Source organism: Syngnathus scovelli, chromosome 8, assembly GCF_024217435.2.
Source record: "Syngnathus scovelli strain Florida chromosome 8, RoL_Ssco_1.2, whole genome shotgun sequence".
Classification (NCBI taxonomy): domain Eukaryota; kingdom Metazoa; phylum Chordata; class Actinopteri; order Syngnathiformes; family Syngnathidae; genus Syngnathus; species Syngnathus scovelli.
The window spans coordinates 8,732,339-8,755,341 of NC_090854.1; the positions used below are offsets into that span (position 1 = coordinate 8,732,339).

General features: G+C 41.4%; 5 protein-coding genes and 1 long non-coding RNA gene across 16 annotated transcripts; 4 read left to right on the forward strand and 2 right to left on the reverse strand.

Annotated features, from left to right (window-relative positions):
* The first annotated feature begins 1,279 nt into the window (after positions 1-1,279).
* LOC125973408 (Golgi reassembly-stacking protein 2) lies at positions 1,280-4,336 on the forward strand. Of its 2 annotated transcripts, none has more exons than XM_049727559.2 (8): positions 1,280-1,468; positions 2,573-2,653; positions 2,734-2,937; positions 3,004-3,090; positions 3,161-3,294; positions 3,382-3,481; positions 3,557-3,650; positions 3,987-4,336. In XM_049727559.2, exons 1-8 carry the CDS (start codon positions 1,406-1,408, stop codon positions 4,217-4,219), a joined length of 996 nt encoding a protein of 331 aa, XP_049583516.1. In that variant the 5' UTR covers positions 1,280-1,405; the 3' UTR covers positions 4,220-4,336. The 2 variants fall into 2 exon arrangements, with proteins under 2 accessions (XP_049583516.1, XP_049583517.1); XM_049727560.2 differs by having other exon boundaries at positions 1,281-1,468; positions 3,164-3,294.
* Positions 4,337-4,423: 87 nt separating this feature from the next.
* On the reverse strand, positions 4,424-14,071 carry tlk1a (tousled-like kinase 1a). The gene is given in 24 exon segments (XM_049727493.1): positions 4,424-5,432; positions 5,520-5,627; positions 5,700-5,811; positions 5,883-6,018; positions 6,118-6,287; positions 6,371-6,460; positions 6,533-6,624; positions 6,709-6,790; positions 7,059-7,156; positions 7,247-7,313; positions 7,746-7,934; positions 8,067-8,203; positions 8,285-8,395; positions 10,145-10,237; positions 10,334-10,426; positions 10,507-10,602; positions 10,779-10,822; positions 10,905-10,980; positions 11,143-11,181; positions 11,333-11,404; positions 11,487-11,608; positions 13,774-13,810; positions 13,812-13,850; positions 13,852-14,071. Coding segments are annotated over 24 exon segments (2,316 nt in total). The 5' UTR covers positions 13,894-14,071; the 3' UTR covers positions 4,424-5,261.
* On the forward strand, positions 11,608-13,770 carry LOC137840557 (uncharacterized). The gene is made up of 2 exons (XR_011087297.1): positions 11,608-12,455; positions 12,557-13,770. It is a non-coding gene; the product is annotated as an uncharacterized lncRNA (long non-coding RNA).
* Positions 14,072-14,198: 127 nt separating the features above from the next.
* On the reverse strand, positions 14,199-21,087 carry mettl8 (methyltransferase 8, methylcytidine). Of its 10 annotated transcripts, none has more exons than XM_049727544.2 (11): positions 20,939-21,087; positions 16,770-16,836; positions 16,515-16,671; positions 16,300-16,391; positions 15,939-16,216; positions 15,785-15,834; positions 15,651-15,711; positions 15,420-15,559; positions 15,200-15,306; positions 15,037-15,102; positions 14,199-14,944 (listed from the first exon to the last, which is right to left on the reverse strand). In XM_049727544.2, exons 3-11 carry the CDS (start codon positions 16,664-16,666, stop codon positions 14,790-14,792), a joined length of 1,101 nt encoding a protein of 366 aa, XP_049583501.1. In that variant the 5' UTR covers positions 16,667-16,671; positions 16,770-16,836; positions 20,939-21,087; the 3' UTR covers positions 14,199-14,789. The 10 variants fall into 10 exon arrangements, with proteins under 10 accessions (XP_049583501.1, XP_068507792.1, XP_068507795.1 ...); XM_068651691.1 differs by lacking the exon at positions 20,939-21,087 and adding an exon at positions 17,466-17,614; XM_068651694.1 differs by lacking the exon at positions 20,939-21,087 and adding an exon at positions 17,135-17,206.
* Positions 17,606-20,567, forward strand: dcaf17 (ddb1 and cul4 associated factor 17). Its single transcript, XM_049727511.1, has 14 exons — positions 17,606-17,749; positions 17,835-17,938; positions 18,023-18,113; positions 18,188-18,324; positions 18,404-18,482; positions 18,606-18,695; positions 18,787-18,894; positions 19,050-19,152; positions 19,234-19,376; positions 19,608-19,717; positions 19,798-19,885; positions 19,963-20,046; positions 20,128-20,286; positions 20,345-20,567. Exons 1-14 carry the CDS (start codon positions 17,615-17,617, stop codon positions 20,462-20,464), a joined length of 1,551 nt encoding a protein of 516 aa, XP_049583468.1. The 5' UTR covers positions 17,606-17,614; the 3' UTR covers positions 20,465-20,567.
* Positions 20,910-22,902, forward strand: cybrd1 (cytochrome b reductase 1). The gene is made up of 4 exons (XM_049727568.2): positions 20,910-21,096; positions 21,953-22,161; positions 22,227-22,381; positions 22,456-22,902. Exons 1-4 carry the CDS (start codon positions 20,910-20,912, stop codon positions 22,724-22,726), a joined length of 822 nt encoding a protein of 273 aa, XP_049583525.1. The 3' UTR covers positions 22,727-22,902.
* Positions 22,903-23,003: the final 101 nt, after the last annotated feature.

Consider the following 23,003-nt stretch of genomic DNA (forward strand, 5'->3'; position numbering starts at 1 on the left):
GTTTTCTTTTTTTCTCTTTTTTAATGTTCTGAGCTCGGGGGCCAACCATCAAACAAGTGATGATTACATTGAGCAGGAACACCTCCCGGCCTACGACTTGTAATTATGATGGCTTGCATTTCTGGACATCACCTCCTCTTATTGATTCCTTTGGCCTGACACATCCTGGCACGGAGATAAATAGTTACATATTCGGTCATTTAAAACACAATTGAGTCTTAAGGCCACAATATAAAAAAAAAATGAAAACAGGCCTTGGTGAAAGGTTAAAACGCAGCAAAATTCCACGTCGATCAGGATCTCTGAGCCTTGACAAAGTATCGTGCACTTTTTGCCGAAGTTTCAACTCCACCGAGACGAGCCGATAAATCTGAGCGAGCTTTTTAGAGCACAATTACAAAGTTCTGAGGTGTCAGCAAGCTGCTGCTGGGAGTCAGGCTTTATTCATTGGCTCGTTGAAAGAGAAGGTGTCAGCAGGTGAAGTACACCTCTCACTTGCTGCTTGAATGATGTGCTACACAAAAGAAAGGAATGAAAGAATCAGACTACAATATGATCGACACTGAATTGAATTGAATCACCCAATGAAAATGGCTGAATCACATTAAGACAATAGCACAAGTGGCAACGTATAAATATGAAGACTATAAATGTAATTAACCTTAGTTTGAAACCTGTTGCATTTTGTTCAAGATGTCCGTCGTTGAGCAAAGAAAACAAAGATGTGGAGTAATAGTTGGTTCTTTATTTGCAAGATCTTGGGTTGCTTCATGGCTGTCAGTACAAGTGGACTTCAGCAGATGAGAACAACAACGTTGGACTCCAGATCAGAAGGTGTTATACTTTATAAGCAGGAATACGGAAGGAAAGAAAAGGAAGGGCAAAAGAAGGAAAAATATATCCTCATAAGAATGTCTTGTTATCTACTGAATGTTTTGTATCAATGTGTCATGACGTTAATGAGATCTGCTTTAAGTGTAATGGAAAAGTTACCAAGCTGTGTGTGCCGTGTCTGTGCTCTGATGAAGCAACTGTGTTTGTATAAATTAATATAGAATTAATATAAAACATTTAGACATTGCTGTTGCTCCCTTTTCAAACCCCATTTCAAAACCCTAACCCTAGTTTGAAAGCCCACTTCAAAACCCTAACCCTAGTTTTAAACCCAACTTGAAAACCCTAACCCTAGTTTGAAACCCTACCCCCCCAGAATAAGGCTAAAACCCTCGGCATTTACATCAGAGCCTGTCGATCAAAGATAGAGCCGCCTTGGAGGAGGTCACCCTCGTGGCGGAAGTGCCGAGTTCTAACCAACCAGGTATCACACGCGTTGACGTGCAAATGAACGCAAGGCACACTCGTTCGAATCCACGCCAGTGACGCCACTGCGGGCTAAATCAGGAGCATGGGGGGCTTGACAAGCGTGCAGGTTCCAGGGGGAGGAAGCGAAGGCTACCACGTCCTCAAAGTAAGTCACGAATTCAACAAGTGGAGCACATTCATGTCAACGACACGTGTTGCAGTGTCTGGACATTCAGTATTATGTTCATGAATGAGTCATTCGAGGAGAAATTATTTGAATTGCCTCCTGGTGTTTATCAAAGTTTTTATTCTTTCTGTTTGTAGCGTCGTGCCGCGTTCATGTACCCTCAGATAGGCGAGGTTCACGTCTATTGATGCCCATTAATTGGCGTTAGATTAAACCCCACGCGAGTGACGCCATCTGTTGCTGTAACACTACCATCATCTTAAGAGTTTTGATTTAGTTTTTTGATTTTTTTTTTTTACACTGTAGTAAACACGACGGCGTTTGAAGGTGGAGTCAGTGAAGGCCTCTTTGGGAGCGCCCTGATTTAAAGTCGTTGTTTGACAAAATGCTTCCAGAATAACCGGTGTGGTGAGTGACTGAACAGAATGGGCGTCCAATTATTTTCTGATTTACTCCGCTTGAATGTGCAGCACTCGTGTATTTATTGCACAAGTGACCAGCTTTCATCCCTTACATTTCAACTTTTCAAATGGGAAACTACTTATATACTATATCATTTTTTTAAATCTTTTTTTTGTGTGAAAAATACAGCAGTGGCGATCTACTCTAACTTTTTTTTAAAAAAATATATATTTGTAAAGCTATTTTTAATGCATATTAATACTATGTTGGGAAAGTTTCACATCCACAAATATACATATTCCTATGACATTTTTAATAAATAGGTTTCACTGATTTATATTTTGTTGTCTTTATTTTCTTGTCAATTTTACTTATTTGATATATTTTACTGTCACATTTGAGTAATTTTGGGTTAAAAAAAAATTTCTAAAATAGCTTAAATTACCTTGGTTACAACAATCTGATGACCTTGGGCAGATTGTTGACATGGCAACACAGGAGCTGAAATGTTAACAAGTGGACAAAAAACAAACATCAATAGCAGTGCAGCCAAGAGAAAAGTTGAGAATAGACTACTGGGAAATGAACTTATTAAATTTTATGGAACAATAATTAAAAATTAGGTTGCAAATGTCAATCAAACCACTGTCTCCCCCTTTTTTTTTTTTTTTTTTTTTGCAGGTTCAGAAAAATTCTCCCGCTTATTGTGCAGGACTGGAGCCATTTTTTGATTTCATCATCGCAATTTGTGACACTAGACTGGTAAGTTAAACCGGCGTGTGCAGCTCCAAATGGGTGTGGTGGCCATATCATACACGTATTGCATGTGCGCTATGCGACAGAGCAGAGACAACGACACCATCAAAGATATTCTGGAGAGGAACGTGGACAAACCTACCAAACTAGTGTTGTACAGTAGCAGGACGCTGGACGTGAGGGAGATGGATGTCATTCCCAGCAGCTTGTGGGGTGGCAGCGGGCTGCTGGGGATCAGCATCCGATTCTCCAAGTTTGAAGGAGCTCGAGAAAATGTTTGGCATGTCTTGGTAGGTAGAAGTGAATTTTTCATTTTTTTTTGCTCTTGAGCATTTGTGATATTTGTGGATGTCCAGGAAGTGGCGCCAAACTCTCCTGCAGCCCTGGCTGGCCTGAGACCTTATACTGACTACATTATAGGATCTGAATCCTTCTTGGACAAGGTAGCCATTTTGATCCTAGTCAGGACACGGTCGTGATGGCGATCGGCTGATCCTGCGTCTTCAATTCAAGCAGAATGACAATCTCTTCAAACTCATCCAAGCCTACGAAGGAACGCTGCTCAAGCTCTACGTCTACAACACGGACACAGTCGAGTGCCGAGACGTTTTTGTCCGACCAAATTGTAAATGGGGGGGAGCGGGCAGGTACGCCTGTCGCCATGGAAACCAACCTTTTCAATTTGGAGCATGGCAGCTGATGTGAATGATGATCCAAAATTGTTTTGTCTTCAGTCTAGGCTGCGGAATCGGCTACGGTTACCTGCACAGGGTGCCCACCACGCCTACCAGCCAGAGCAAGCGTCTTCCTCCACCTGGTGACACATCGTCAGAGGTAACACAACAGTATGAAACGAGTTCTTGTCAGGTTTCTATATATGATTTACTGAGATGAAATCATTTTGATCAGCAGGTTAGTCTCACTGCTGTTGTTGCAACCGTTCCGGACAATCCTGGTTCAGAAGAGAAAAACGTGTCTTTTGACCTCGTCGATATTCAAACAGGTACAACAGCAATCCTACTAAATAAGGTCTTCAAGTGGTTTTCTAGATACATCAACACATTTGACAAAGTGCAACAGTTTGGAAAATAGGTTTCATAGTAGGGTTTCAAATTTAGATTGGGGTTCCAAATTAGGATTAAAAGTAGATAAGTAGGGGTTCAAATTAGTGTCAGGGTTTCAAATTGGGGTGTTAGAATTTAAAAGTAGGGTTTCAAATAGTATTAGAATTTGAAAGTAGAGTTTTGAATTAGGGTTTCAAATTAGGATTTGGAACAAAAATAAGCAGAAAGGTGAATATAGTGAATTGAGCTTGACCTTCCATATTGTGCGTTTCCAGATCTTCTCCCTTCACCGCAGTCAGTCACAGTCCCCGCATTCACTCAGTCCTCATCGGAACAGTCTCCCCCAACCTCCTGCGCAAATGCCGCTGTCAGGCAGAATGAAGAATCTCCCTCTACTGTTGTCCAAATGATGAGTTCACCGAGCCAAACTCCATCATCGGTAATCAGCTCTGACTCAATAAATAACACAGCGCCTGCACACTCATCTTTGCACCTACAAGCTGTGTAAATGTCACATTGGTGCTTTCAGGTGCGAGTTGTGGATCTTCCCTGAAAACTGTTGTACTCGTTTTGGATTTTGTGTAAAGAATTGGAAAATAGTCAAGATTAAACGATATCAATTCTTTGTTGTTGTAGTTCCCCTCAGTACCACTAGAGGCCAGACTTTCAATGTATTGATGAGGGTAAATGAAGATACTTCATGTACTCAACATTGTTCACTTTGGGGGGGAAACAATTCCTTTCATTTATTATTCACTCTGAGTGGAACTATATGTACCCGAAGTAAAATACACAGCCCTTGAAAAAATAAGAGCAACAAAAGCAGCAAAATTAATCCACCCAAAAAGCCCTTTGGAGTGGACATTTTAACGCTTTGTACATGTTACTGCTGCAATTGGAAATTCAAAGACAAACTGTACAGAATAGACTCTTCCAAGTTATCTGTATTATTATTCCTGCATAGGATTTTATGCCACAAGTCTACATTTGGTTACTTTGTGCATGAAGCGGAAGTACTGAAAGCTCCCCCGGCCTACATGAAACTAGATGTCCCTCGTATGCTACGCGTTACATTCTCATGGCTAGCAAAGTCAAATTAAAGCCTAAACGAATGGGAACGGAACCTGAAACCAAATCAACGGTAAACCTACTTGCCGACTGTCCTCCATAAAGTATATTCATTTTGAGCAGCTCAAACATTTTATCCTGGCACTGTCGTGACAGTTAACGCTTTAACAGCGGAGTGCCCGCTCTCACGCTCTCTCCATTTGAGACATTTCAACAGCGTCCACTCACATTTTCTTCAAGGTACGGAGTCTGTTTCAGTGCTTTTGTCATCTCCTTAAAGCGGCTAATAAGCACGTGTCCTTTACTCCAAAAAAAAAAAAAAAAAGCAAACATTCCTTTCCTGTCCTGTCCTTCCATCCATCCATCCTTTAATCAAGCCAGCGGAGGCCCAGCAGGAGAAGTGCGGTCACCCCGCTCCTCGCTCGCTGGCCTCAGGTAGGCTCGCCATGCGCTTGGTCAGGCTGCGTCACAGTATCGGGCTGTCAGTATGAGATGATGCCGGAAGGGGCCGGTCCTGAGCCAGCGGCATTCATCTGAAGATTCCCGGAGGAGCTGGACCTCCGTATGTGCGGGAGCAGGTAGGGGTCACTCCCCATCTGGTGAACGCCGATCCGGTCTTCCTTCCTGTACGCCAGGCAGCGCCGTATAAAGGCCTGAAAAAGAGGCACATTTTAGTTTAAAAAAAATAAATGCTTCAAATATTTCAACTTGAAGACAATTTGATGAGGCACAAAACAAACCTTAGCTTCATTACTGGAAACAGGCTTGACGGGGAACTGGACGTCGGTAGCTTTGAGTATGGTGTTCTCCTGAAGGATGTCCTGCTGTGACTGATTGTGGCCAAACGGCTGAAAACCGGGAACAATTTTTAGCCGTCGGGTGACATTAAAAATAGAGCAATCAACTATTTTGCTCCTCACCTTCCTTCCATACAGACACTGGAAAAAGATGACACCCACAGACCACACATCCACCTTGTTGGAGATCTTTGGAGGCTCTTTACCAACCACAAAACATTCAGGAGGCAAGTACCTAACACGAGAATCAACCACAACAGATTTAGCACCTGAAAATGCTTTCTAATATGTCCCTTGTCTTCTCACCAGTATGTCCCAGCACCCTGGGATGTCAGGTCCATCCCATCCACACCGTAGTTGTCGTCATCCATAATTTTGGACAAACCAAAATCGGTGATTTTAATTTCGCCACAGGCCGTCCCGTCCACTAACAAGATGTTACCTTCAGACACAAGAAGAGCGACAATATCAGCTATGTTGATTGTGATGACATCTTCTGACAAACAGAATAGGTGCTCCAAGGTCAAAAGAGAACATTAACCTGGCTTAAGGTCGTAATGGATGATGGGTGGTTTGATGTCATTCAGATATTTCAGCGCGTTGACTATCTGCATGACAATGGAGCGAGCCTCCTTCTCCGACATGAGCTTGTGCTGCTTCAAGTAGAAATCCAAGTCGTTGCCGTCGCAGTACTCCATAACAGTGCAAAACCTGTCAGACGAGACGGCGGCGGCGTAAAAGGTCAAGTCCGACCGCGAGCCCGAGCCCGCTTCGGAATTCACGAGGCGACTAACGTGTCTGTGTCCAGTGAGAAGTAGTCATAAAGTTTCACGATTCTGGGATGGTCCAACTCCTTGTGTATTCTGTACTCTCGACACGCGTGCCTGCGGAGAGGAAACCGGCGCTTAAATATTTCAAAGTGACAGTGATGTGAAATTCAGTAAGAGCCTACATACTTGTGGTAGTTCTCCTTTTTCTCATCCCTCCAGTTTTTGTTGAGTTGGTGGATTTTTACAGCAGCGTATCGTTGTTCGATCAAGTCAAAAGCCTGCGTGACACAGGAGAAGCTGCAATTATATTTTTTGTTTTGCGTCACAAACAGAGTTTTCATCCATCAATTTGAATGACTTGCCTTGTAAACTTCACTGAATCCCCCTCTCCCGAGAAGGTGCAAGAGCAGGTATCGTTCGTTCAACGTTGGGTGATCTTTAAATCTGCGGATGGAATGAAAGCATACATGGAGTGACAAATTCGGAACCTTTGCGACGTCAGTGCGAGATCAATGTGGCATCTACGATAGATTTTATTTCCACCCACACAGCCAAGTCATTTTCCCACACTGTGTTTACATTGGTTTTTATACTGCCAGCTCGATCTGGTCCATAAATTGTGCTGGTTTTATTGTTGGTTCCGCAAATTCGGGCCATGTATGAACGCCAAGTTCCGTGGTGGCAAAGCAAAGAGAGATTGATTCTCACTCACTGTGAGCTGTCCTCATTATTTAATCTCTTCAGCTCCCGAATGTGAAGGTTGCGAACCCTCTCCAGACGCTCCAGCTCCGCCTGGATCTCGGCTTCCTCCTAGAAAAGATTCAAGTTGTCAAAAATATTAGAAACCTTTCCGATGCCGTGATCAACTATTGTATCGTTCTTACAGACTGATTGACAAACCTTCTTTATGTGACCAAGTCGCAGCTTGAAGATCTCCTCCTGTTCATGGTACTCAGCCAGCGTTAGCCTTTTGAAATACAAGCAAGGGAGAATTTTTTTATTTATTTTTTAATACAAATTCACTAATTCCTTTTCAAGGTGGGGTTGAGGTCAGCTTGTAGTCTTTTCTACAACTGAAATAGGCATAGAATTTTATTTATTTATTTTCTACTTCTTCATTTTGAAGAATAATTCACAGATTTCAGCTACACATAAAATAAAACAATTTTTCTATTAGGATCGTTTGATGCCATTTTTTTCCCCCAGACAGCTAACCAGGACCGATACTCAACTCGAATAGTTAGCAAGATACCACTAGTACTTATGTCACATAATTTCAAACAAAAAACCTTTATATCCTAGTATAGAATTGAAATTACAAAAAAAATAATGGAACATTTCTATTTTGTAGTTGCTGATTGTGAAATGGCCACAAGAGACCCTAAACAGTCCTACTTACAGCTGAGGTAGGCTAGGTTTGAGGAAAGGGTCACTTTCGGCTCCATTCACTGCCTTGGTTTTGCGTTGCTTTGGCTCAGAGTTAGTGGCGGGTGCTTGTGAGTTGTTGGACAAAGGCGGTTTCCTCTTGGCCAGTAGTTTCCTCTGCCTCTCGATGTCCTCCCTTTGTTGATTTATCGACTCTTGCTGTCTGAAAAGGCCAATGGGGTTTTGTTAAATGCCAAACATTTTTAAAACAAGCCAAGCGGTTTGAGCAAATACTTGCAGCAAATGAAAAATAAATGATGAAGGGGGGACGTGCAATGTTTGAATAGTCTCTCACTTGACGAGGTTCTGGAAGGCGTAGCCGTCCGTCCACTGCTCGGTGAACGATGCGCCGTGTCTCACTGTGGTGAAATGGCCCAAACGCAGCCGATCCTGCATGCTTTTCTCTCGACAGGCCTGCTTCTCTTGATTGCTCTGTTGAGCCAGAACAAACAGAGGTTAGCAATTAGCCCTGCATAAAAAACCAAAAACAAAAACATGGACGTTGCGATGTACCTTTTCTATAAGTAGTTTCTTGCTCATGGTGATGCATTTATTCAAGCGTTCCTTGTATTTTTCAAGTAACTTTTGTTGTTCGTCTATCTGTCGCCTGAGATCACAGTTGGCCTATAAAAAAGAAACAATTCAGTCATTACCCAAACAAATCAGTTTTGCCATTCAGTTTCTTTTTAGCAGAGTGTGTACAGTGCCGTGAAAAAGTTTGTGAACCCTTAGGATTTTACAATATATTTGCACTTTTTTTAAAGAAATGACGGTGACAAGTTTACAAAAGTGTTACAGGATATTGACACAAGGCTAGTTAGCATTGACACAAATCTGCAAAACCCTGTTTTAACAGGAAGCATAAGAAAATAGCAAAAAAATCAAAACACAGGTGTGAATAAGTTTGTGAACCTTTCCACCTATAGAAGTTAAAACTGACTGTGTGACATGTCTTTCAATACTAGATGACTTCGGGTAATTTCATGTGACTTGACAGACCTTAAAGCCACACTTGTTGTATACTCACCTGAATGTACTTGTCATTTAGTAGAGCTATACCTGCGTGGACACAAACATTACAAATCTAGCAATGGGAAGATCTAAAGAGCTGTCTCCAGACCACAGAGGAGCAATAATTGCAGCTCACAAATCTGGAAAAGGTTACAAAACCATAGCCAAAGATCTGCAGCTACATGTTTCAACTGTAAGACAAGTGATTTACAAGTACCAAGAACATGGAGTAACTACTTCACTTCGAAGATCTGGTCGTCCAAGGAAGATAACAGGCAGAGCAGAAAGAGAGATGGTGAGAGAAGTCACTGATAACCCCAGACTTACCTCTAGAGACCTTCAGAAATCTCTCTCAAGCAAAGGAATTGAAGTTCATGACAGCACCATCAGAAAAAGACTGGCTCAGAATAACCTTCATGGAAGGGTAGCAAGGAAGAAGCCATTACTATCAAAAAAGAATATTGCAGCTCGGTTAAAATTTGCTCAAGAGCACATAGGAAAGCCTCAAGAATTTTGGAACAACATTTTATGGACTGATGAATCTAAAATAGAACTTTTTGGCCAAAATCAAAACAGATTTGTTTGGAGACGACCAAACACAGCTTATCAACAAAAGCACCTCATCCCTACTGTAAAACATGGAGGAGGACGAGTACTCGTATGGGGCTGCTTTGCAGCAGCAGGACCAGGGCAACTTACCATCATAGAAGGAATCATGAATTCCGAGGTTTACCAAAATATTCTGGAAGAAAACGTTAAACCGTCTGTAAAGAAGCTCAAGTTAGGAAGAAACTGGATGCTGCAACAGGACAATGATCCAAAGCATGCAAGTAAATCAACATCGGAATGGCTCAAAAAGAAAAAATTCAATGTTCTGGAGTGGCCCAGTCAAAGTCCAGACTTAAATCCGATAGAAATGTTGTGGTCGGACCTGAAAAAAGCAGTGCACCAAAGAAAACCATCAAACCTTGGACAACTGAAGCAGTTCTGCAGGGAGGAGTGGCCCAAAATCTCCCCAGCTCGATGTGAGAGACTCGTCAGTACTTACAAGAAAAGATTGCAAGAAGTCATTGCTGCTAAAGGAGGTGCAACAAGCTATTAACTCTGACTGTTGGCAAGGGTTCACAAACTTATTCACAACTGCGTTTTCATTATTTTGTTATTCTTGTGTGTTTATAGTTAAAATATAGTCCTATTAATTTGTATTCAGCCATAATGGCAATGTGTCACCATTCTGTAACACTATTGTGAACTTGTCTCCGTTATTTCTTTAAAAAAATGCAAATATATTGTAAAATCCTAAGGGTTCACAAACTTTTTCACGGCACTGTAAAGTTCTTTGGCTAAAATTGCGAAACATACCCGTAACAAATCATCTATTCTCCCCTCCTTCTTCTCAAGGTCGAGATTCTTCGTGCTTTCAAGGGCAGCCAGCTTCAACACTGTGAGATCAGTCTGGTTGGCAAAGGAACGAAAATGTGGAAACGATTAGACAAAAGTGGCTTAAAAAGAACTCAGAAGTGGCGAGACGACCCAAAAAGAGTCCCTCACCTGAACAAATTTCGTCGCCAGTTGTTTCGGATGTGCCATGTGCTCACCAAAGAACAGACTGGGAGGTGAGGAGCTATTTTGTCTACCCTGGAACTAACGAGATAGCGTTTGTGTTGAGAAAAACAAAGTCCCAATGAAGCAGAGTGTGGGTGGATATTTTGGACCAAACTTACAGCAGTGCCCTGAGCGGAGTGCGAGTGAGAATTCTGAGGCGAACGAATCACTGGTGGGAGGCCTCTCACTGGGCTGGAGCCATTCCCTGCCTGGAACTTCAAGGGAATAAAAATAGGACAGATTTAAAAAAAAAAAAAAAAAAAAAAAAAGCCATCGGAGTAACAGATCTTTTTGTTTCACCGATGTGATTTTTTTTCCTTTTGAAGCATCAAGAAATAAAATCGCGAGCAATTCCTTCAGGGGTTTGTTACAACAAAGATGGAAAACTTACATCAAAATAATCACTTATTTTGGGGCCCCGCGCAGTTGTCTTTCCTGTGGAGCGGAGAAATAATTTAAAGTGATATTAGCTGTATTTATTATTACATATACAAGAGAGTAATAAAATGATCCTTGCCTTGGCTACTCTCCGACTGAACATCAGGTTTTCTTTTTCTGCCTCTGGGTGTTTCAGACTGCTTCTTCTCTGGAGTCTGAATAGAGAGATAAGATTTCATTTGGGGAAAAAAAAAATATGACACAAACTCACTTGGAAACGCAACACAATGGGAGCTGCTTCGGCATGATTTGTCTTTATAAAAAATTGACATTCAGTTCAGCAATTAAGATTATATTTCAGTTGACCCAAAACTCACCGAGTAAGCTGGTGAACCGCCTCTTTTCACATCTGAGCTCTGAAAATAAACAGAAAAATATTAGACCAAAAAAAAAAAAAACAGAATTGTAAAATTCTCAAAGGTCAATTATCTGGCCTGGCATCTTTTTGTCGTAACTGAGGTGGAATGATACCACCAGAATTCAGTAAATAAAATGCTTAAAATATACCTCTGATTCTTTGTCACTTGAAGATCCCAAGCTTCCAAAACTATGGTTTGAACATTCATTAGTGGTCAAACCCTAGAATGAAAAATGTCATTAGTCAGATCACACACCAGCACAAATGATGCCGATTGTCTGATTCCATAAATCGAGGGCTCACTTTGGCTCCTCCACTTGTGCTCCCAGTGCTGCCACCGGTGCTGCCGCTGACCCCGCCCATGAAACGAGCCTCCAGCAGCTCCTGTCTGCGGGGGTCCAGGCTGTGCAGCTCCTCCATGGCGCCTGCAAACATTAGCGACAATTCACAGCACATCTGGGTTACCACCAGAGAATATCGTTCAATTGGAGCCCTAGAGGACACACAAGAGCAGATGACCGCAGGGTTGGACTAAAAGCAATAATCATGCTTGCGCATCATCAAGTATACCTTTTGGTCATATTTGAACCGAATCACATTGCTAAGCACAAATGTCACGTGAGGACCAGGCCCAATATTTTGACAGTACGTCAAGGATGAATAATTAATTGTTATTGCACGAGCTCCCAGGGCACCAGCATCTCTGCAGCCTCAGTGAACCTGCGCGATAATGATGCGACCATTTTGTATCTGCGCATGAGGCTGGACAGTCAGTGGCTTTGCAAGGAGAGAAAATATAAAACCAAATAATAGGAAGACAGAAAAGGATAGCGTACTAACTGATTCCAACATCCACATACTACAGTATTAAAACAAATGTATGATTGCTGCTTTCCAGATTTTTTTTCCTGCAGCAGTGTACCACAATGTCAACAAACTAAAACAATTAGAAGGGTAGGGAACCAACAAATTTGGGGAAGGGACAATGCGACCGAGGTTGATAAATGTTACAACCAATACGGTTACGGTTTAGATAAAAAACAATTAAGGACCAAGCCACCACATCTCTGTTGCTTTTTCAGTGAGACAATGGAAAGAGTCGAAAATAATTTGAACAAAGGAGGGAGGGTGCATATTGACTGCTACCAAGAAGATTTCTAAACAACTTGCTGACTCATTACTTTTTGCTGGCTACTACAGCTGTTGCAATAATTTACAACTGATACTTGCTGCTGCTAAAGTCAATAAAAGTGCTCGGCTTTTCTCATGAAGGTGATTATCTTAACAGTTTAAATGACTGTTTATACGGCAAATATAACAGTGCCATTTTTTTAAACGTTCTCCAAAACGTGGGTCTTCATTCTTCCATCCAGGTCAGCGTCCTGCATCTTTGAAATGTGTCCCTGGTGCAACACACTGATTCAAAGCTAGAAAATGATATAGACATAAAATATGCAGCACAGCAGACCCCGAGGACCAGGATTGAAGACCCCTGCTCTAAAGGAAAAATGTGACAGGAATAAAACCCCGTTGCCTTTTGACCCAGTAAGTTTCCGACACATTAATACAAATAGCGATGTGTTTTTATAAAGGTTTGCCCTGAAGGCCTCTGTGTACGAGAATTATCTATTTTAAAGCCCCTGCTGGAACAAGTGGTTGAACCCTTAGAGCCATGCCTGTGAATGTCATTTTAACGCCATGCTGCTCAGCAGATTGACCACCTGTTTATGGCAGAGACACTTGAGAAAGTCCTAAAAAGCTCTGGCATTAATTAATGGCCCACTTCCAGCAAGTTCATTGCATTGGACGTGTAACTATGATACAACTTTGACTATTAGGTATTACTTTTTCTTTCAACACTGTAATCGCATTGAGAATCTCCCCCATTTGTGTCAACATTTACAGGAAAAGACAAGAGGGGTCCAAGAGAAGCAGGATGCAGAGGCCAAACGTGTAGACTTCAAACTTAAAATGGTGTCAATTAATGGCTTTGTAGCAGTGACATCCGAGTTAGCAAGTTACTCTTGGCTGCTTTGATAAAAGTCACGTTAGGCCAAAGTCATTTTTCATCTCAAGCATTAGCAGCATATTGCAGCTTGGTGCAAATAAGACGTCACGTTGTGACACGACAATCGCCACACAATGGTGGATGCCCACCTACATGCAAGCATGCCAACGAGTGATAGAGACATCGGTAACCACCAGCAGACATTTGCTTTGTCCCCACCGTTGTTTCCCCCTTTTACCTTCATCGTTTACTTGACCATCTCGTGCAAAAGGTGCACGCTTAACATGGCTGCGTGCATCCAAAACAATCGCGACCTTTCCTACTTATAAATACTTGTCCACCATATGCGTGCAATTTTTGGAAAGATAATGAAAATCCGGAGCTCTGGAAAAGACGATGCTTTGATGTTGCTAGCTAGTAGCCCAAAAAGCCTCAATGGACTTTGAAGCCGACATTCTGCTAACATTCACGACTAAGCGTCCGTCGTCTCGCTTCAATTCCCTTCCCGTTCTGCCTCGCACAAAAAACAACACGCAGGGGGGTAACGCAGGTATTAATCTTCCCAATAATGTTCCAAAATACCTTCAAGGGCCTTCAGCAGCGCCGTGGTATGTTCCTGAAAACACGGTCAGTGTTGAGGACGTGGAGAGCTGGGACCAAAGATGGCGGCCCCTCCAAACTTCCACTACTTTGGACACTCATCAAGCTACTTTTCTCCCGTGGAGTTGACGCCCCAAGCCCGGTACATCGCCTCACCCACCGGCGGTGGAATTTGCCACCGTAGAAAAGTGGTGATTAAAAAAAGTTAGTGGAGGACAAAACCTCTTGATACCTTAGTACGTGTGGTGTGTTAAGTGTGTGTACTAGTGTGTCTTGTCATGGGTTTCCTCCTCGGTCTTCAAGTGGAAGACGACGTCACGCAGCGTGTGCAAAAAAATAAAAAATAAATAAATCAAGTTCATGTTTTTTGTTTCGTATCAACAACAAATAAATGAAACATTCACCACTTCGAAATATTAAAATAAATACTGTTTTTCATGGCAAAATACACGATTTGTGCAATTTAGTATACACAATACAAACAAAACATATTTTTATCAGTGCTTCTCAATTTCTTTCTGTTACACCTCCCAAAAAGGATTTTTTTTTTGTGTCCCTCCAACTCTACACCATAACTATCAATTATATCATTTGTCTATACAATTTTTATAAGTACCATAACACTGTAAAGAAAACCCCAAAACAACTTCATACAAAACCATAGTGGAAGACAATGATCACCAACTCAGTGGCCTTGGGGTAGAGTGTCCACCCTGAGACTGGAAGGTTGTGGGTTCAAACCAAGGCTGGGTCATACCAAAGACTATAAAAATGGGACCCATTTCTTCCCTGCTTGCCACTCAGTGTAAGAGGTTGAAATGGGGTGTTAGATCACCAAATGATTCCTGAGCAGAAAATACTTGTTTTTAATCCATCTCAGGGGGTGGCCATTTTGACACTTGATAGCGACTGAAAATGACATCACAGTTGCTCAAGTCCAAAGTATAAAAGTAAAGAAGCGCTCTAAATGACACTAAAAGAATGTGCATGACAGGGTGTTAACAGGGTGAACTTGGATGTAATTTCCTGTATTTGCTCTGCATCCACACCCGGTGCATTGAAACTTTTTTCCCTCTGTTAACTTGAATTCGTCGATCCTCCAGATTCTGAACTTCCTCCAATCCAGCGTTGGTAAATAAAGCATTAACTTCATCTGTGAACATTAAAGACAGTCAAACGGGGCTGTTGTTCATTATCTTGAACAACAAGGACCGATTAAGTAAGCATATCATTGTCGTTTCTTACCTTTTGTAAAAAAATAAACACAAGTACCATCTCCTCGCGCGTAGAAATTGTCTGACAAGCACCGACCTGATAGCAAAAATACGACACCTATTAATAGACTACGTCCATGCAAGCCATTATATAAAGAACACTGTCGTATGTGTCCAACAACTCCATGACTCACCCTTCTTAAACCTGAGTTGTGACAAATCATATCGTCCATAATCCCGAAAAAGGAAAATCCCTCCAAATTTCAGGTAGGAGGATAACCTGTTAACGACTCCTTGCATCCTGTTGATGAGATCTCATTTACTGACCAGAAGTGGGCTTTGAAGTCTGCTAGATTTATGCTAACACCATACTCAAATAACTTCTACTGCGTTTTTGCAGTCGACTTCACCCACCTGTCTGGGTGAATAGAGGAGAGCACAAAAACTGCAAGAATAACATCCAGACTCTGTGGAGGAAAGGGAAGAGAACCTTCATCCTTACAAATATCATGCACAAAAGCGTGGCACACAGAGTGGTCGTAGTCGGGATGACTCTATGAGAGGGGCACAAAAGAATTCATTTTATTCAGTGTTCTCTTTCCCAAGGTTATTTACTAGAGCATGAAAATGCATCAGACTTGTTACCTTCAACAGCTGAATAGCGCATGGGGAGAAATCACAACAGTATAAAAATGCACTGTTTTCCCTGTGAACAAAATTAAAACTTAATGTTAATAATATACTCAGAAGATATCAAATATGAATTGCAGGACACTTACTTGACATGATTAAGAATTGGGAATACACTGTTGCCAACCCCACATCCAACCTGTAAAGATATACAGTTGAGCTGCATAACTACACCTTTGATAAAAATCAACCTTTTTATTATTTATATCTATCATCATTCACAAAATAGTATTTTGCAAAAACCTCCAATATCCTGAAAGAGGCATGTTGTCCAGGGTAAGTCAGTCCCATGGCTTCTTCATTTTTTTGATGATCTGAAGTACAGTCAAAGTGTGTACGGCTGTGGCGTTGCTGGTGTTCAGACTCCATCTCTCCTTCAAAGCCCCTCTCTTGGCTTTTGGAATCAGATGGAAGAAGTTCTGGGAATTCCAAAAGCAGCCACTTGCGATCTTTGAAGAATTTATCCTCGTGGAGCTCGTAAAACCTATCCCAGTAGTGGTGAGCTTCTGTATCGAATTTGCCTGTGACATTTAAGAATAAGGTCACTTTTTTTCTAATTTCAAGGCTGATAGCTTTGAAATTTGATATTAAACACAGATCTTGCCTTGTTCCCCTAATGGAATGTGCACCTTGGAGTTTTCAGCAGCTTTTAGTTGTGCATTATGTTTGTCCGCCTCTGTCCACTCCACATGATCCCTAAACAGTAAGAATTACACAACTACTGTAAACATATAAAGGAAACAAGACACATTGCACACATTAGATTTACAAAAAAGTATTTAAAGGTTGCACTTCAATCATATTTCTGTCATTACTGACCACATATTGTGCTTATAGATGTCATCAGGGTTGTTCAAAATTCTTGACCCCAGTGGAGCTGAGGGTCTTTCTATTGTGCTCTTCAAACGTGTAGACACTCTGCTGATGACTCTCTCCAGAGTGGCTAAATCGAGGCTCCGAAAGTGATGCATTTATTCTGAAGAAAAAACCCCAACAAGAATATTTTAGTTAACAGATATTTGAGCAAGTTTGTACGATGATTTCGTTCTTTATTTCTGCTGTTACACTTCCTACCAGATGGTGTCAGCAGTGAGTCTTAACGGTGTTGAGTCGACGTATATCGTAGAAAGAAGCAGACCAGCTATCAAAACAAGACCAAGGAGGCACAAGTAAACTAAACATTCCTCCAAGGATACTACGGTAAAAACATTACGTCATTAAATGTACCTTTACCGTTTTGTTCTTGCCGATAAACTGGATCGAAAGCCTTTCAACCCGATCTACCCGATTCAGTCTGCTATGATGCCTCTTGACTTAAGCTAAGGTCGCTAATTGAATGTAGTCGTGTTTACGATACAAAAAGAGTGTTCCCAGACCCAAGATCTTCCGAACACAGTTGGTACAAAGTTATTAAGTGAGAAAAAAAATACCATAATCACCCGATTTGGCTGTAATGTGGAGTAGCAGGCACCTGCTTTTGCGCATGCGTACATGATCTCGTTTGTGTGTCGCTGGATTGTGACGTAATACGTCAGTGCCAATGAGAAGTGGGGTACATTTTTTTTGTTTACCTTTTAAAATGCCACATTCGTTATTCATAACACATCAGGTATTTTTAATAATAAGTCATGTTATTTGTTATTATTTACTTATTCTTAATTCATTCAGTCATTCTGCATGTATAAGATGCTGAATCAGGATCAGAATTAAGATCAGGGGATGTTTGAGAATATTTGTCATTTTTCACATGTCCTGAGTGTTGTTAGTCACCTAAATGTTGAACAGAGGCTGTGACGTACTGAAGTCAAATTCCTTGTTTGGTACCCTCAAACATGGTGAATAAAAACTCTTGAATCTTGCATCTTGAAAACACTTTTCTTGCAGATACTCTCTTGAAAGGTTGGAAGAAATGCTACGAGATGATGGCGCTTTACTGGAGAAAAAAACAAAAAGTAAATGCTGCTGAGGTGCTGAGCTGGAGAGAACGAGGTATCGGAGATGGTGGGACACTAACAAGGCTCAATACAAAGGTCCTGAGAGCCATCCTTTTGGGGGTAATGCAAAACAAAATACAATAGCACTTATTTGCTGCTGTATTTTCTATTCATGTTAATTTTTTTATCTGTTACCATAATACAGGATAATAGGAATTTCTGTGTCGCGTGGGGCAATACCTCCAAATCCGCAATATTTTATGAAAATGGTAAAATTTACCTGGAAAATTACCTCGAGTGCTTAAGCTGGTGAGTACAACATTTAATCATTTTATTATCATTAGCATTGCAGAGATTATTTATTGTCAACTGACAACATTACTTTTCTAACAGTGTTCATTCCAAGCCTCACGCTCTCTACAAGTTGCCAAAGCGATCTAAAAAGGAAAAGTTTCAAGATACCTTGCTGTGCCAAAGCCCACTTGTAAGTCGATGCCCAAAACTAAACTTTATCGTCACTTCATCTCCACATTTATGTTGAATCTGTTTTGTTGGCAGGAAACCACATTAGCGTCTCCTTCCGATCAGAAGCCCAGCCTCTTGTGCTTGACAGCCAATAATTGGTTGTATCGCTTAGCAGACTCAACGGGACAGGAGCTGGAGAGAGTTTTCCTCTCTTCAAAACACAAATTCGGGTTAATTAGCTTTTTGTTTTAGGCTATTAAAAAAAAAGTATACGGGCTTCATGTTGCTATTCTTGCTATTTTTCTTTAGGTACATAAACTGGGATGTTTCTCAAGAGCTATTTTATGTTAAATCAATTCTAAACAAAAGCACATCCCTACAGCAGCAGGTAAAAACTATTTTGTCATTTGGTTACAATTCCATAAATAGATTGTATGTTTTCAAAATAAAAGTCCAGCCCTAAGGGTGATTCGCTGCAACAATTCCTTCATTTTTGTTCTTTTTTGATCAGGCCGGTACCGCCCAGAATGCTGTGATGCATTTGGCCATATTCCAAGTTTTCCCCTTACAAATTGTGGCCATGATGGAAATCAACAAGCAGGTTTGCACGCTAGCACAGCATACTTGGTCTTGTAACATGCTGTGAATATCGCAAGGGTGCAGTATTTAGTGCCCTATTTCATTTTCTGCAGGTATTCGGGAATGGCATAACTGATGTCGATTTATCTCAGGGTGTCCTGGCTGTGTCCTACAGCAAAAAAGCATTGAAGCTGTTTAGCTTTGAGCACATTCTGCAAAAGGTGTGTGTGTTCTATTAATTCTTCAAATAATATGCCTGGTGATGATTGACCAGAAAATAATTTTAAAAAATGAAATAGCCATAATATACTGTATATTTTGGAGGAAACTATTTTGAGATTGTTAACAGCAACTAAGTGGGTTTTTTTTTGTGTAGTACCTGGTGGAAAAAATAACGCTCGGAAAGCCAAGTTCACTCCTCAATGGCAAAACAGTGGGAGACGTTCCATTCGGCATTCCGACAAATATCCACATTACAGGTACGTTTAATCGCCTGTAATAAATATTTGGCGAAGACTCTTGGCCAAGAAGTAGAACTTTTTTTTTTTTAAATGACACAGATTGCCCTCCGGTGCTCTTTGAGGTGTCTTGCTCCAGCAATGGTGTTCAATTTGGAGGCTTTCCTTGGCATTACATTCACACACCACCAAAAAAATGTCACCAAGGGACTCACCACTTCCGCTCACTCAAAGACAGCACTCTGGTATCAAAAACTCAACTTTTAACACCACATATGAATAAATATTGTTCCTTGGAACTCAAATGTACTCAAGCAATGCTCAGCACCTGAAGGGAAATGTCAGACAGATTAAGTAGGGGGAGGTGCCAGTTGTTTACATACCTTCTTGATAGCTTCCTCCCTGAGCTGCATTGTACGCATCATAATGTTCCCAAGCTAAAAGACTCCCCCCCTCCCTTTTTAAAATCAATTTAGGCCATTAACGGAATACAGAATATGGACTGTTGCGCTCTAGAGAGCGATATGATTTTCTTCCATCCTGATGAATCAGGAAGAATCATTCACATGGGGCCCAGCACCATAAAGTGAGTAGGACATAGAAATACTTCAATATAAAGTACGCATACATAAATGAATACGTTTTCATTTTTTCCCCTCCTGCCAGCGTTCTTAAAATCCTCGGTGAGCGCAACAGCGAATTGCCGTCAAAGGTAATAGAAGATTTCTCGATAGTGACACAGCGGAACGAGATTGTAAGTGCTTTGCTTTGGTTGAAATGAATGTTTTAAGAGTTATGCTCCTATATAATTTAAAAAAACATATCCTGCAGCCTTCCTCGCAAATCACTGTCACCTCTTCAGGCCGCACAGTGAAGAGACGATTCCAGCAGCTTGATGATGACTGTTTTTACGAGGTACGAAAAGACTTTGAGCTCCAGACTCTCTTCAGAGAGAGACTTGCCATTATTATTTGATCGCACAAATGCTTCTTTCAGACTTTCCGGACGGTAATATATGAGGACGAGCTGGACCTTTTGGCAGTGGTGGTCACCACCAGCAGCCAAGAGAGGGAGGGACACGTTCGGATCCAACTGCACGACAACCAGAGCGGACAGTTACTGAAAACTGTCGAGTTGCTGGAACCTTGGGATGAGGTGAGTATCCGTCCGCACGTGAGCATGCAACGACGTGAACTTTCATTTTTGCTTTCAGACTTTCCGACATGATCTGATCTTTGACAAGGACACGATTGCTCATATTGTACATCGGAACAGCGACGTTGGCTGTTACCTTTACAAACTCAAGACTGACGCCAGATCTTTTCCAAAGTAGAATTTGGCCTGTTTTTCATTGTTCCAATCTGTTACTTTGTACAGTATACTGGATTCATTTGTATGTTTTATTGAATTAAAACATTGTCATACCGTTACTAAAATATTTGAACATGTTATTTTGATCATTATTTTTTATGCTGTTTTTTAGTAGATAGACGGATCTATTGATTGAGCCAACATTTACTTTGTTTTAAAAAATGAATCATTTCGTTTTTTTATGCTTCAGTTTTTTTTTTTTTTGTGGGGGGGTTATAAAATTTGTGTCATAAGTGGGAAAGTAAATAATGGTGAGTTTTGTAAGCTGCAATTAGAAAACGCCCCTCCTCCGAGGATTTTTGTCAGCCACCCGCGACGTGACTCACACTCAAGTCTGTCCACAACAGCCTGCAACTCTTCATCATCGTCTTCGTCATCCCGATCTCCGGAGACCAAACGAGACCAACATGGAGAATTACAGGCAATTTTTGGTCACCTTGTCGTCTGCCGCTTTGTTCGCCGTTCTCGCTATCATCTTCGTGTTACGTTGGGTTCTTCACTTTCAAAATGGTCTGGCCTGGGACGGGAGACAAGCAGAGTTTAACTGGCATCCGGTGTTAAACATCTGCGGGTTTATCATCCTGCAGGGTCTGGGTGAGTTGTGCTTTCCATTCTTAGTTCTCCGGCCAAAGAAATTCGGACGATTTGATATTATTACACAATTGCAGAAGTGCGTGGAAGGAAGGAGGCGTGGCCGTTTTTAGCAAGCCGTTCAAGAACACATGTGCAGCGGTGCAATGTTTCCAAACTCGTTTGTGGAGGAACCGCGCAATATACTAGAATTACTTTGACACGCACTTGAGTTTTTCAGAAGGATGTGAAACAATAGCCATTGTGAGATTGGGTTTCTACTCAACCCAAACAAGATTTTCCAGTTTTTGTCTAACTTTGCTTTGCTTTAACTTACACAGAAATAAAAGATCTTGTGAAAATAAATTCTTCCTTTTGTCAATATTTGTACGTCATGTACACATGAACTTTACTAAATGAACATTTTGAGTATTTCACACATTTTTATATCATATGAAACTCTATAAGTAAGCAGAATAATTTGCAAGTCAAATGGACAATTCTTTTTTTCTCTCACAACAGTGGCCCAGTAGTAGAGTGTCCGCCCTGAGACTGGAAGGTTGTGGGTTCAAACCCCGGCCGGGTCATACCAAAGACTATAAAAATGGGACCCATTGCCTCCCTGCTTGGCACTCAGCATTAAGGGTTGGAATTGGGGGGTTAGATCACCAAATGATTCCCGAGCGCGGCACCGCTGCTGCTCACTGCTCCCCTCTCCCCCAGGGGATGGATCAAAATCACATGGGGATGGGTTAAATGCAGAGGACAAATTTCACCACACCCAGATGTGTGTGTGACGATGATCATTGGGACTTTAACTTGGGACTTTAACATGAAACACACAAACATGAAACACTTCAAATGACTTTCTCTCTTCCAGCCATCATCGTGTACAGACTACCATGGAGCTGGAAGTGCAGCAAACTCACCATGAAGTTTATCCACGCAAGCTTGAACCTGGTGGCCTTCGTCTTTGCTATAGTTGGAACAGTGGCGGTTTTCGACTTTCACAACACCTCCAAAATCCCCAACATGTACAGTCTGCACAGCTGGGTGGGCCTGGGAGCTGTCATACTCTACGGTCTACAGGTGAATGCATTCTTTTTTCCTGTTCTTTCTTTGTATAATTAAAATGCGAATATATCTTTATGCAGCTCGTTTTAGGGGTCGGCCTGTATTTGATTCCATTTACACCCATATCCTGGAGAGCAGCCTTTATGCCCGTTCATGTCTACTGTGGCCTGTTCCTCTTCACCTCCGTCATCGCTGTGGCACTCATGGGCATCACTGAGAAACTCATATTTGGCCTGTAAGTACAGAAAACAGCTTCACTAAGCTTCACTAAACAGTAAATGTAACTTTGTTTTACTTATCTCTTCCTAGGAGTAACCCCAAGTACAAAGATTCACCCCCAGAGGCGGTTTTTGTGAACATTCTAGGGCTCTTTCTGGTGATTTTCGGAGCACTAATCCTTTGGATTGCTACTCGAAATTCTTGGAAGCGGCCCAGTGAGCATAGTCTGCATTCCAACGAGGGCGGTGAGGATAGCATAAAAGTGGGTCCAACCCTGTCTCAAGTCTCAGAAGAAGCAGAGGGTGAAGGCTTTGGGGAGATCCGAAGGAGAAATAATAAACTTGATGATCAGGTCAACTGAATTTCAATATAAACTGCAACTGTCTCCGGTTTACGATGAATGTACATTCTTTTTCCAATAGTCAATGATGCTGTATTTTCGTTCATATGTGATATATGTCATATTTTTCTTGTATATTGTAGATGTTGAATTTGTTGCACTATGACCATATTAAAAGGGCTCTCATAAATATCAAAGTCAAAGTCAGCTTTATTGTCAATTTCTCCACATGCCAAAGACACACAAAGAAACCGAAATTTCGTTCCCCCCATCCCACGGTGACAAGACATGGCTCACA

Coding starts and splice junctions, on each gene's coding strand:
- LOC125973408 (XM_049727559.2), top strand. CDS start 1,406: ATGGGGGGCTTGACAAGCGTGCAGGTTCCAGGGGGAGGAAGCGAAGGC. Junction 2,938..3,003: donor AAAATGTTTGGCATGTCTTG/GTAGGTAGAAGT, acceptor GTGGATGTCCAG/GAAGTGGCGCCAAACTCTCC. Junction 3,482..3,556: donor CTGGTGACACATCGTCAGAG/GTAACACAACAG, acceptor CATTTTGATCAG/CAGGTTAGTCTCACTGCTGT.
- mettl8 (XM_049727545.1), bottom strand. CDS start 16,666: ATGCATCACTTTCGGAGCCTCGATTTAGCCACTCTGGAGAGAGTCATC. Junction 15,307..15,419: donor TCCTCTATTCACCCAGACAG/GTGGGTGAAGTC, acceptor TCTCATCAACAG/GATGCAAGGAGTCGTTAACA. Junction 15,103..15,199: donor ACAACTCAGGTTTAAGAAGG/GTGAGTCATGGA, acceptor TTTTGCTATCAG/GTCGGTGCTTGTCAGACAAT.
- dcaf17 (XM_049727511.1), top strand. CDS start 17,615: ATGATGGCGCTTTACTGGAGAAAAAAACAAAAAGTAAATGCTGCTGAG. Junction 19,153..19,233: donor GACAAATATCCACATTACAG/GTACGTTTAATC, acceptor TAAATGACACAG/ATTGCCCTCCGGTGCTCTTT. Junction 20,287..20,344: donor TGCTGGAACCTTGGGATGAG/GTGAGTATCCGT, acceptor TTTTGCTTTCAG/ACTTTCCGACATGATCTGAT.
- cybrd1 (XM_049727568.2), top strand. CDS start 20,910: ATGGAGAATTACAGGCAATTTTTGGTCACCTTGTCGTCTGCCGCTTTG. Junction 22,162..22,226: donor TCATACTCTACGGTCTACAG/GTGAATGCATTC, acceptor ATCTTTATGCAG/CTCGTTTTAGGGGTCGGCCT. Junction 22,382..22,455: donor GAGAAACTCATATTTGGCCT/GTAAGTACAGAA, acceptor ATCTCTTCCTAG/GAGTAACCCCAAGTACAAAG.